General features: G+C 36.9%; 2 protein-coding genes and 2 long non-coding RNA genes across 7 annotated transcripts in view; 2 read left to right on the forward strand and 2 right to left on the reverse strand.

The window, feature by feature from the left end:
- The window catches only part of LOC143736901 (uncharacterized), a 12658-nt gene extending 6748 nt beyond the window's left edge, over positions 1 to 5910 (reverse strand). Inside the window, exon 1 of one of the 3 annotated variants that reach the window (XM_077227683.1) lies at positions 5680 to 5910. The gene's annotated coding sequence lies outside the window, so the exon portion shown is untranslated. Of the gene's footprint in view, positions 1 to 233; positions 884 to 5679 lie in introns of those variants that run through there. The other 2 variants (XM_077227682.1, XM_077227684.1) reach the window with 2 other exon arrangements.
- Positions 1 to 11031, forward strand: part of LOC143736913 (uncharacterized) — a 14687-nt gene extending 3656 nt beyond the window's left edge. Inside the window, exons 3-6 of one of the 2 annotated variants that reach the window (XR_013203597.1) lie at positions 1578 to 1707; positions 4405 to 4484; positions 5663 to 5773; positions 10898 to 11031. This is a non-coding gene — a long non-coding RNA (uncharacterized LOC143736913). The remainder of the gene's footprint in view (positions 1 to 1577; positions 1708 to 4404; positions 4485 to 5662; positions 5774 to 10897) is intronic. The other variant, XR_013203598.1, reaches the window with a different exon arrangement.
- LOC143736908 (amino acid transporter heavy chain SLC3A2-like) overlaps positions 9956 to 12653 on the reverse strand; it is a 12350-nt gene continuing 9652 nt past the window's right edge. Inside the window, exons 8-10 of the mRNA XM_077227698.1 lie at positions 12090 to 12387; positions 11367 to 11429; positions 9956 to 11241 (exon numbers count right to left, since the gene is read on the reverse strand). Coding sequence (XP_077083813.1) covers positions 10894 to 11241; positions 11367 to 11429; positions 12090 to 12387 — 709 coding nt within the window. The 3' untranslated portion in view covers positions 9956 to 10893. The remainder of the gene's footprint in view (positions 11242 to 11366; positions 11430 to 12089; positions 12388 to 12653) is intronic.
- LOC143736914 (uncharacterized) overlaps positions 12333 to 12653 on the forward strand; it is a 25128-nt gene continuing 24807 nt past the window's right edge. The window contains exon 1 of the long non-coding RNA XR_013203599.1: positions 12333 to 12426. This is a non-coding gene — a long non-coding RNA (uncharacterized LOC143736914). The remainder of the gene's footprint in view (positions 12427 to 12653) is intronic.

Consider the following 12653-nt stretch of genomic DNA (forward strand, 5'->3'; position numbering starts at 1 on the left):
AACCCTTTCAACCTCACGAACGTTAGTGAGCCAAACCACACAAACAACAGATTAATGGTTTCTTTGAATCTCCCTCTAACAGTTGCTTTTTAGCTGCAAAGAAAAACAACGTCAGAGACACAGATAAACGCAACAACCAAAAGACCACAAACGGCCTTTGTTTGTTCTATGTTTAGCTTTTTACCTTTTCTCTAATGCTTTTTACTCTGTTTTTTTGTCAAGTGCTTACTCACCAATGTTCTTCTTTCTTTATCCATAACCTGTTGCTTTTGTTCATGTGCTATCTCTTCACGTCGACCCACGTCGAAAGTGTGAACAAGCAAACGAAATGAAAACGCAGCCACGTGTGAAAGCAGCCGCTCTCTCTGGTTCTTTCTGGCTCGTGCGCAAACGCATCATACTTAAACGTGAAAACACTTTCTCACACATATTTCTTTGACAGGTGCCACCGATCAAAAGGTAAGCCTTCGGTTGTCAGAGTCACCCCCTCCCTTAAAACCCTGAACCGAAAGCCACATCCTGAGGAAGCAGTCACGGATCTCCCTCTATCTCTCTTTCTTTCTATATCTCTCTCCCTCTTCTGTCTTGCTCTCCTCCTTAACCTCCTTTCCTTCTCAGTCTATTTTTATCGGTTCTCCTACATCACAGACTACAGCAATCTGTGGTATACTCACAGTCTCCCTCTTGGTCCGATGAGGGCGTCTTTCATGGTAGACAGTAGAGCAAACAGTGGAATCCAGTAAAACTTTGCTTTTTTGTAAACAATTAACAAAAGCTGCAGGATGAAAGCGTGTTGCCTTCACTGATGTTAGCAGGTTATGAGACCTTTTGGGCTTTTTGTGCTTGTGGCTCAGAGTGTTATCTTGAGATTCGCATCTGTTGTGGTTAGTGACTTCAGTGTAAAGAACGTAAGAGTTGTTTAACTGGCAGGTAAGGCGTGGGTGTTCATGTAAGTGTATACGATATGAGTGAGAGGCAACGCTTCCTGTCGAGTGTCGGCCAGAGTAAGAACATGTTTGTGTGTTTTTTTGGGGGGTAATTGTATGTTTGAACTCTTATCTTTGTGTTAATGTTGTGTTGTGTTGTTGTGTGGTAAGTGCTTAACTTAATTGTTTTGTTGAGATTTTGTGCATGCATAAGTGTGTGTGTTTCTCTGTGCATGTGTTTGTGTGGGCGAAAAGGCATACTGTGTTTACGCCAGTGAGAATCTGTGGTTGCTCAAAATCATGTGACGGGAAGTTGACCATGAAACAGCGACAGAACAGGAAGTGGACAAGGGAAACCTCCGTGCACCCCGCCTCCGCTCACTCGCTCGCTCTCTTTCTGCAAGTGTATCCCTCTTATACCCACAATATAAAATTGTTTCCATACCGCATACATTGTCTCCGCACCCCTTTTTCCACCCACACATAGTGTTTCCCTCTCTTTTCTCTCTCTCTCTCTCTCTCTCCCTCTCTCTCTCTCTCTCTCTCTCTGTCTCTCTCTCTCTCTCTCTCTCATGCTATCTTATATTCACACCATTTTAACTGGATAATAGCACTGCAACGTAACCACTGCATTTTTATCTTGAATGACAGGTCAGTACCACAGCTCCTCCCACTCAGTCTCTGTGAGCCATTACACTTTGAGAGAGCGTGTATCTGGACGGCCCCCGCACAGGTTGTAGGTTTGGCAGTTTTGGCTGATGAGTGTGATGTTAATTCAGTGGTGAGTACAGTATGAATGTACCTGCACAATGTCACCTACACAAACCTCACCATTAGCATAATGTGGGTGAAAGAATAAAGGTGTAAGACAATACACAGTGAGAAGATGGATCCTGGACCAGAGAAATGCAGATTCTTTTTACTCTCGCTGCCCTACTTTTCTTTTTTTCGGCTTTTAAATCTGCTTTCTAGACGTTTTCACATACAAGGACGGAGCGTGTAAGAATTAGGGACTTATTTCCATGCTTAAAATGCTAATTTTGTTCATCCTTAAATCAGCATTGCATGCCCTAAATCCGTATGTCATCAGATAATACTGGAGAATGGGGCGAGCGGGTTAAGGGGGACTAAAACAACATAGGATATAATTGATGGAAAGAGGAGTGTGGAGGCTGTTTTCTAGTTTTCTGTCAGATGTGTGAAAAAGTGAACAGAGGAGGGGGAAAGCAGCAGAGCGGTTTGGACTTTTTTTCCTCTCCTTCTCTATCATTCTATCAAACCGTTTATCTTATCAATGAGACAACCTTTATAAGTGCATGCAAAGAGATGACATGAATGCGTCAAACAAATAAAAGAACTGAGAAAGGAATGAGAGGACAAACTAAACTCCCGTTAAATGTTTCCTGCACATAATTATTACGCAAATAAATATATGTGCTTTTTTAAGTGCAAATTACGTCCCTTGAACCTACAGTTTGTAATGAATTTAGACTCTTCTCCATCATTAGTCTAGTCCTGTCTGATTCAAAGTCAAATGTGCTGATGATGCATTTCAGAAGAAATATTTTACAGAGCTAATATATAACAACGGAAACTTTCCACTGAATTTCAGGACTAATTACAATAGGCCACATGTGGCCGTGAGAAAAATACATCACTACATATAAACTAAGCGTTCTTTAACTATTGTGCACATAAACTTCAGCTGTAGCTTCTTTAGTATTGTTGGCTCTTATGTGACGAATTGTTTGTGCTGTGAGTTTTTTTAAAGTGTCTGCTAAATATAAATAAGTATCGATGCACAGTTCAGATTCTGATACTTATGTCTGGCCGTCCATGTCTAACCAGCTCTGAGCCGGTGACCTTTTTTTATGATAGCATATAATATTATAAAGTATTTTTATTTTTGGAATTATATTGAATTTGATGGTGCCATTTTATAATAGCTAAAATGTAATTGTAAACTTGAAATTAATCAATCAAATTATTAGCACAACTGTATTCGCTTTTTGGTTAGAGAACTCAATGACCCGAAGTTCGCTAAAAAGTCATAAAAAGATATATATTTAGATATATCATATGTTTATATTTGCATGAAAATATATTTTTTGTTAATATAAAATTTTCATGGGTAGTCATTTTCAGTGCTAAATGTTATACCTTATCAAAGCGACCCTTACTTAAATTATTCCCATAAGGCGATTCTTGTCTCAAATGTACACGTTTACCATGCAAAAATATATATATTTTTAAAAGTGTAGCATTAAAGTCCCATATAAATACAGATAAGCGACAGTTTGAATGTACGCTTTTATGATTACATGAATATATTTTGGTTCTGCTCAAAAGGTTTTCTATTGAGAGAATGAATGGCAATAAAGAGGACAAAATCTGTATGACTCACGAGCCATTGAGTCACTCATTCTCACTGATATAATGATTATCGATCAGATTTATCACCAATATCATTAATTCTTGTTCGTTTTTTCATATCTGTGCAGAAGCCAAAAAGTAGGGAATTTGTGTCTAACTGAGTTTAATCTAAAAATGTTTAGTGCAAAATGATAATCATGAATTTAAATAGTGACAGGCCTCTAATGCAATCCATCCTCATACCTGCATAAATAAAACATTGAACCAGTATTTGTCTATAATAAGTAAAAGAAATGTACCAAAAAAGCGATTGGTCTTTTTTTAAATATTAAACACAGCCCAATCTAGATTAGATATCTTGCCTTTCAAAGTCAAATAGTACAACATATCCATAATCAAATAACTGACACGCATGAAGTGTTAAGTGATGTTTCTAAGGACTCCCAGAGTCTACATACACAAGTATTTGTTTTGCTATCTAGATGAAGACATAGTATACTGTCGTTTTATATAAAGCTAATTATAATTAATATAGATTATCTATATCTATAAACAATAAAAAAAATAAAAAAATATATATATATTTCTGATATGCGACATTTGACACTATCTGAACATGCAATTCGTGCTTTACTTATTGTATCTATCAGATTACATCAAGCCAACTCTACATTTTCTTTTTGTATTCTATTATTTTAAGAAGCATCGCTAATTTGTGGTTGGTGACCATCGTCATATTCAGTTTGACCTTTACAAAATAATGATCCGAGTTTTAAAATCCACTTCGCAACCTTCAAAAACCCATTCAGTAGCTGAATAATAAAGACGTAACTCTGCTGTTTAATCAGCATTACTTTGGCGGCTAATTTTAAAAGCTAAATTTGGCCACGGTGATCTGTACACAGGAAATATGCCCTTGCTGGATGACAACATCAAACTGAACTCTTGCTTAGACAAATGATGCAAAGAGTTAAAGGCACAACCCAGAAGCTACTTTATTAGTAGTTGGATTCTCATTAAGCCTAATCATTTTTTAAGTATATTTTTTACAGTGTAAAGTTTAAATTGAATATTTTGGCTAATGATTTGTAATACATATTTTCAGGAATCAGCATCGCTGGGATGAGTAGTCGACAGCAGGAGAGTCATGGAGGCGGTTGCAGGACATTATCCGTCATATTACAGGTGAGTTTAATTTCGGGAGCACTTTATTTTACAGTCATGTACATACTATGTACTACTTATAGCAAGTACAATAACTGGGTAATAACTAGGTACTAACCCTGAACCTCCCCCTAAACCTAACCTTAACCCATTTAGTTACCTTAAATTACCAGTACTTTCATTGCTAAGTGCACTGTAAGTACACGTACTGTAAAATAAGTGTTGTGTGACCTTAATTTCATAAATGACTATTCAGAATTGCTTTTCCACACATGACATTTTACTTTGCAGCAATAGTAAAAAGCCTCAACTTCGCTTATTAGACCCCGCTTTGTCAATATTGAAAAACTATGCAAATGACAGAAGAATCACACAATGAATTATACATTAAGTGAGTTATGAATAATTTGCATTGTCCACCATCAACAACTAGGTCATTAATGACTGCTGTCTGGGTTAAAAGGAAGAACCTTGCGCAATCTCAGTTGTTCAGGAACATCAGCCCCATAACCATTGACAAGACTCTTCAATTGCACATTAAAGGTGAGCTAAAACAGGAATTAACCTTAAAGCTGCAAAATTATTTTTTTAAGTTACACATTCGTAAAAAGCATCGTTTTACTATATAGTGTTTTTCAGGTAAAGAGAACAGAACCAAAAAGAGCTTTTCAAACAGGCACGCGTAAATTCACAGATTATCAACAAAATCGCTCAACTATTTTGTGCAGAAGCCACTGTAATATGCTCATGGAGCGTTAAAAATCCTGTTAAGTATTACCAGTTTATGTATTTCATATTCTTATTTAAATGCAAATAGAGGAACATTACGGTCAAAAAAAAAAAAACGCATTCAATCCACGCTGAGATTCTAGCATATCCTCTATACTCCAGTTGTTTTCCTTAACTAGGCCTCAAACACGCAGATCCATGTTGCTCAGCTGAAACAATTTCTGCTCAAGTCTACGAGTTGGATGCCATGCACAAGCTTATCACTTTTAAGAACAAGTGAAACGTGCGTGCATCGCTTTACATTCAATATGTGCAGAAAAACAAGATGAGTGTCCGCGCAGCCATGCCTGTCTTAAACAACTGAAATGCATGTGCACACACTTGTAAAAACACTTCTCACATGCCTATCAGTGAAACCCTATCGCAAACTCACTTTGCTCTCTGTTCTTTGTTGGATTGTTCATAAACAGAGTGAGATGTCACTTACCTCTCTGAAGTCAAGGCCCGCAGGACAGTTGAACTCTACCAGCTACATGCACGTCTGAAAGCTCAAGTGAATGAAGGAGGGATGTACTGTTAAGGTAAGACAGACAGAGAGAAAGACATAGAGAAGCTCTGCGGAGGCGTTGGGTGATGGTTAACTTTTCGGTACGGCAGTCTTCTCTTGGGTACTCTGATCTTTTGAAGCCTTTGTCATTGTGATCCTGGAAACGAGTGAGAAAAAAAACATCATACACAATAGAGTAAGAGAGAGAGAGAGAGACTGAGAAAGAGAGAGAGAGAAAAAAACCTGTATTTCTCCGACTCAGACCTCGGAGGCAGCTCTCAGTTTGACAAAGCGCCTGTCCTTGCCCATACTTTTTTTTTCACTCTCTCTTTCTTATCTGTCTTGTGTTTGTTTGTTATTCACCACTATGAAAAATGTATTCTACAAACTTGTGTCCGATTGGTTGAAGGACACTGGTATACTTGTGATGGTCTATCCTTCAACCGGGGTACATGATGGTACTACATTGGGTCGATGTAGATCATAAAGCATAATAAAATTGATACAGAATGTTGGAATCGCAGAAATACTGCAGCACTTGTACTTAGTGTTCTTACCACAAAAGTAATGAGTAGTGTAAGGTAACTACATGGGTTAAGTTAAGGTTTAGGGGTAGGTTCAGGGTTAGTACCTAGTTAGTGTCATTACTACAATAAGTACACAGTATGTTCATGCGAAACAGGACTGTAAAACAAAGCGTTAACCTTTATTTTACAGTCCTGTTCTGCATGTACGTACTATGCACTTATTGCAATAACTGGGTAATAACGAGGTACTAACCATAATCCTAACCTTAACCTATGTAGTTACGTTATATTACCAGTACTTTCTTAGGCAAGTACACTGTAAGAACACGTACCGTAAAATAAAGTGCAACCGAAATGCTTTCCATTTCAACAGCTGCAGCAGTGGAGGTACTTTTTTTTAGTGCACTAAAAGCAAAAAAGGTAACATGTATGATATAATTGATCAAAAATATTCACTCAATCAACCAAAACGCATTATGTTACACCAACAGAAGTAGAAATCATGAATATTCTGTTATAATCTACTCACCTTCACGTGGTTCCGATTCCGAACCTGTGTGACTTTCTTTCCGCTGCGCAACACAAAGTAAGATATTTTGAAGCTTCTTTTGACTGTTTATTTTCATGCAATGATAGTTAGTGGGGTCCAAAACAACACCGAACCCTATGGACTTTGATGTATAAAGAAAAAAAAACATCATCTTTTTTTGTGTCACACGCGAAGTCATACAGTTTGAAATGCACATGAGTAAATGATGAGTTTTTAATTTTAAGATAACAATTGCCGTTTCCCACCTCGATGTGTAGGTGACACATTTCAGTAGGCCATTATTAATGATTAGGTTTGAAAATGACTGCTGAAATTGCAACGCGAGAGCAACTGCCCTGTTTCATCACTATTTCATGCAGAGATTTTGAAGAGTTTGACAAACAACGGTATTTTTGATATTGAAATTCACACTCTTGCTGAGGATGATATATAGGTTGGTGGTGATGATGATGATGGTAGTGATAATGGAGCTGGTGATACTTGTGAAGATGATGAAGATGGGGTTCGAGATAACAGGGTTTAATGAAGTCTAGTGAATGTGAGTAGGCTGTAGCAGTAAAACCGAGAGTCAGGCATGACTGAGCATTGTTCGGTGAGTTTCACATCAACAGGGCGAGAGGGGGCGTTGTGTCGTTCTTTCTCTTTATCTATCTCTTATTGAGAAGGAGGGAGGAAAGGGAGAGAGAGAAAGAGATAATAAAGCCTGTACAAAACCCGAATCAGATGAGAAGACGAGTTTTGTGGTTTAAACTTAGCAGAAATGTTTCCTGATTATGAAGGCATTTCAAGCGAATACCTTAAGTTGAATAAGATAAGTTGCTAAGTTATGTGATTTGACTCCATTTTCTAACTCTCAAAAAACCCGATTCACTGCCGTCAAAAGCTGCCCTGAGTCAAACTGAAACCCCCATCCCCACAGAAAAGATACACACAATCACATATGTACAGGCACACACAGACACATCTGACAAATACATGTAACACACACACAGGTTTGTGACCACACTCCGTCATCTCAAGAGTGCGCCGCCGTGTTTTACCAGAAACACGCCGCTGTCTCGTCGACTCTGAAATATCACTGTACCCCCGCTGACATTCATATCCACACTCACATGAACAAACAGCTGATGTTAGAATGTCATTTGTAACATAATTAAAGTATCAAAACTGTTTTCACAAATATTGCTCCAAACATCTTTATACAACAAATAATATTAATAATAACTAAATCAAATGAGTTTAGGGTTGCACTTTATTTCGATTGTCCACTTTAGATATTCTACTAACTATAAGTAACTTTGCAACTGCATGTCAACTAACACTCATTAGTGTATTAGTAGACTGTCTGCTTAATATCTGATAACACTTGATGCTCCACCAACAGACATTATACTGACTATAAGTAATTTAACAACTACAAATCAACTTATTCTACTAACCCGAACCCTAACACTTAACATCTACCCTAACAGTCTAGTAATACTCTGAGAGTTAGTTGACATGTAGTTTCGAAGTTAATTATAGTTAGCAGAATGTGGACGATCGAAATAAAGTCTGCCCTATTTTAGTCCTGTTTTAAGATTATGTACCATGTAATTTCCAAACCCAAAACTTAACCTTTGGTTCACTACTGTTATCCACTATCTTTGTAAACTAATAATAATTTAAATACTGAATGAATGTTTTAATCATAGAGGAGGAATGTTTGTACAAAGAAGCATTTCATACCTCATATTGTACATTAATTGCAATTACTTTAATATACAGCTAATATATATATATATATATATATATATATATAAAAAGTCACTAAAATTAGTTGGGCTTTTTTTAAGGAAAAAAAGCATGTTTTGAAATGTAATATAGACGGAAAGCACATGCTTTCTTCGATTTTGTCAATTTGAATGCGTTTAAACCGCAAAACACTGGTGGTGAAATATGTTTATGTAGAAACGGTTGTTTTGTTCAGTCTTTATCTAAACATCTACTGACCTGGTTGTTTGTTCCCTTCTGATTTTAGTTTTTACCAAAAACTTTTTAGTTCTCAGCAAACATTTTTTCGATCTATTTATATTCTTTTAAGTACATATATGTTGATCTAATTAACTTGAAATATTTTAAAAAGCATTGAATTGTAATTGAATGTTATATTAGATGAATAATTTTTTTATTATTATTAACAGGCATTAGAAAATATATTGATTGATAAACCATCAAAACCCTTTAAAAGTACACTCCAACTTACGAAAAACTAAATTTATTGTGCTCTACCATTGTAGTTCAGTGTCTTAATTTTGAACTTTTCTGTACCACAAAATTTTTCTTGTCTGTGGGAGGACATGCAGACGAACAGCCCTCAACACCTCTTATATCAGGGAAAGTTTACAATCAGAGTTAGACAAAAATTTCTTCTATAAAATCTTTCTGTCTCTCACACACACACATACACACACACATTAACGTTAAATTCAAGAGCAGCATAAGGCTTATTGCCAAAGAAAAAACGACAAAGGACCATCAGATACTAAAGGGTAAGTAAATGAGACCTACATTGAAATTTGAGATTTGACCTATGACCTCACAATAATCAACACTAGATTGTCATAAAAATTAAACAAATGGGGTATCAGGTAAAATACAAAAATACCACATCTTGTAGTGTTATAACTGAAAAAATAAGAGCTTTGTCTCATATGTAGTGCAAGTCCTGAGTTAAAAATTAGTTATATTTTTATTTCTCTGTATAAACCAATTTGAGTTAGCCATCATGTTACTTCATTCTCAACTGAAGAGCTTAGATTTATGACATGATCCTGCATGTCATGCCGACCCCGTTCAGCATTTAGATACTGGAAGAAATTGTCCTTCTTTTTTACAAGCTAAAGTGTGCAGGAAGTAATAGAGTTTTATATAGTACATATCGCGATCGCACATGACACACATACACACACCTGTTGACTTTAGAGTCTTCCTTTTCCTGCCCTGAGAATTAACGACAAATGGCATACAGCCAAGACACAAGCGCACAACAATAATGTTTTGTGTGCATAAAATCACACGGAAAAAAAAATTCAAAGCCGTAGACAAAAAAAGGTCACATTTCTGCATTATAACACACATACAGCAGTAAATATATCCATTTGTAATTAAGCTGATTTATTTATTTTAATATGTTTCTGCACTGAAAGTACACTTGACCAGCATTTTTATTCAACTTTTTATTAGTATAGAAGAGAAGTAAAATTTAATACACACACTGATTGACACTCAAAAGTGTGGAAGCCCATTTCCGCCAAATAAGAAAAACAACCATGCTTTGGTAAATCATAATTTTATGAGATAAAAAAAAGCCATAATTACGAGATTGAAAGTTGAAATTATGACATACTAAATCGAAAAGTCACAACCGTGATATTAAACAGTTGAGATTATGGCCAAAAGTCATACATTTCAACGTTTCAATCTCATAATTTACTTAGTATGTCATAATTTCTAATGTGTCATAATTTCAACTTTTCTATGAGATAATTATGACATAAAAAGTCAGAATTATGTCTTAGTATGTCATGATTTTTTAAGTCATAATTTTTTTTTTTGGGCCTGGTTTCACAGACAGGGTTTAGATTAAGCCAGGATTAGGCCTAGTTTAATTAGGACAATTAAGTAACATGCCTTGGAAAAAACTTTACTGGTGTGAATTTTGAGATAAAACAATGACACTAATATATTTTAAGACATGCCAGTGCAAGTTGCTTTCAGTTAAAACAGCTCAAACATGCATTTTAGTCTGGGACTAGGTTTAAGCCGGGGGTTTATCTCATAATTATGATTTAGTATGTGATAATTTCAACTTTTTAACTTGCAATTATGACTGTTCGCCTACCAAAGCATGATCCCCCCCCCCAGTGGCAGAAATTGGTTTCATAAACAAAAGTCATCCTAAATCACTTTAATTTCCAATTTAATTTCATTTCTACTTTGACCACTTAAACTTGAAAAAGCAGAAAGGGACTAAAACTGGCCTCAGAGAATATAAAACAGTTCTGAGACAATATGAGGATCTGAATATGTGTGTGTCTAGCCAGGATAAGGATAAGACAACAGAACAGCCTGTTTGGGCCCAAGCTCTAGTTTCTCTACTGACACCTTGTGATCCACGGCTAGATTCACAGCGTCTGTGGTGAGGCGAACCTGAGCTTGAGCCGGCAGGTCACTATTAGTGAGCTTCATGGTGACTGAGTCATTTCCCCAGTTCACGGCGGTAATGAAGCGTTCGCTCTGATCCCAAAGGCGGTGAAATGCTAATGAAGTGGTTGAACTGTAAAGACTGACATATTCTCCGTGCAGAAGCGATCGCTCTTTTCTTTTCAGATCACTGAGCGCTTTGAAGAAGTCATGCACTGCGATACACTCTTCCTGCAGAGTCTGAATGAGTGGAACATGGAAAGAGCAAGAAGCACAGTGTGCTCGTTTTAAATTTGTAATTAGTACAGTGATGAGATCACATCTACTTGTTATGAATAGCCATGTAAATAATAATGAGAATGTACCTTTGCTGTTGCATTCGCCGCTTCTACTGGGTTTTCCAAGTCCCACATTGTTTGAAGTTTTTCCTGTAAAGGAGGAATCTTAAGTCATCAGCATTATGACAATAACTTGGCTAAATATAAACATAGCTTTCTATGCTAAGACTAAGGCCTGAGGTTAGCAGAGAAATTAAAGACTTTTTACAGTCTCGCTGAGAACGTTAGTCAGTATTTTTACGAAACCTAAAGTGAATTTTTAAAAAACAGTTTAAAGTTGGCATGAAATGAAAATGCACCCTAACTATTTTCCAAATGCATGTTATTGATGTAATTGTAAACCATTAATCTGTGCATGCGTTTAATTATTATTTTTTAATCTCAATTCTTAAGTCATTATATAACAGAAAATATCGGTCGCTACTTCCATTTCATCGCAACTTTAGACATTTTTTGGAAAGTTTGTATAGGCCCTACATATTGAATAGATAGATAGATAGATAGATAGATAGATAGATAGATAGATAGATAGATAGATGTAGACAGACGGATGGATTGATGGTAGATGGATGATAGATGGAAGGACAGATAGATGGATGGATAGATAGAAGGATGGATGGATGGATAAATTCCAACTCAACAATTGAAAGAGAGTCAATTCTGATATTTGTACCCAAACACTGATTCAATTTCCAATTTATTTATCCATCTATGCTGTTTTCAATCATCTCCATTGCATGCTCCACTCACCCCTGTCTTGAGTCCGACCTCGTCTCCCGCGCTGAACACAGGAGTGCCGGGCAGTGTGAACAGCAGTGTGTGAAAGAGCCTCACTGGCACTGCTGGAGATCCTCGAGACCGTCCACGCAGACTCCAGCCCAGACTCGTCTGCAGGTGACCAGAGTACAGCGTCTGTATCGCCTGTGCCTGTCTCACGCCGGACTCAGCCGGATCGGCCAGTTCAGTCAGGAGCAGGTCAACACCTGAGCGGTTCAGCAGGAGAGAGACTTCATCCACAGGGAGACCGGTGACTGATCCCATCAGAGCTCTGAGAGTGATCAGGAGAGGTAGAGATGGAGAGGTTTGGGTAAGGGGAAACTGTCGAAAAAATAGTGAAGGCTTGAAAAATAATTGGTGCTTGTAAAAAAAAGAGAATAAATAGATGGAAAAACAATTTGAGGGAGCAAGTTGCAGTGCTCATTAGCCCATCTGGCCAGCAGGTGTCTCTATTTCATTAAATAAATCAACAGAAATTACAATAGGTGCAGGAAGCTATATCTGAGAAACTCTGTTAAACATTTAAATACACCTGAA

This window comes from Siphateles boraxobius, unplaced genomic scaffold, assembly GCF_051911475.1.
Source record: "Siphateles boraxobius isolate OS27281-9 unplaced genomic scaffold, OSU_SipBor_1 130, whole genome shotgun sequence".
Taxonomy (NCBI): Eukaryota; Metazoa; Chordata; class Actinopteri; order Cypriniformes; family Leuciscidae; genus Siphateles; species Siphateles boraxobius.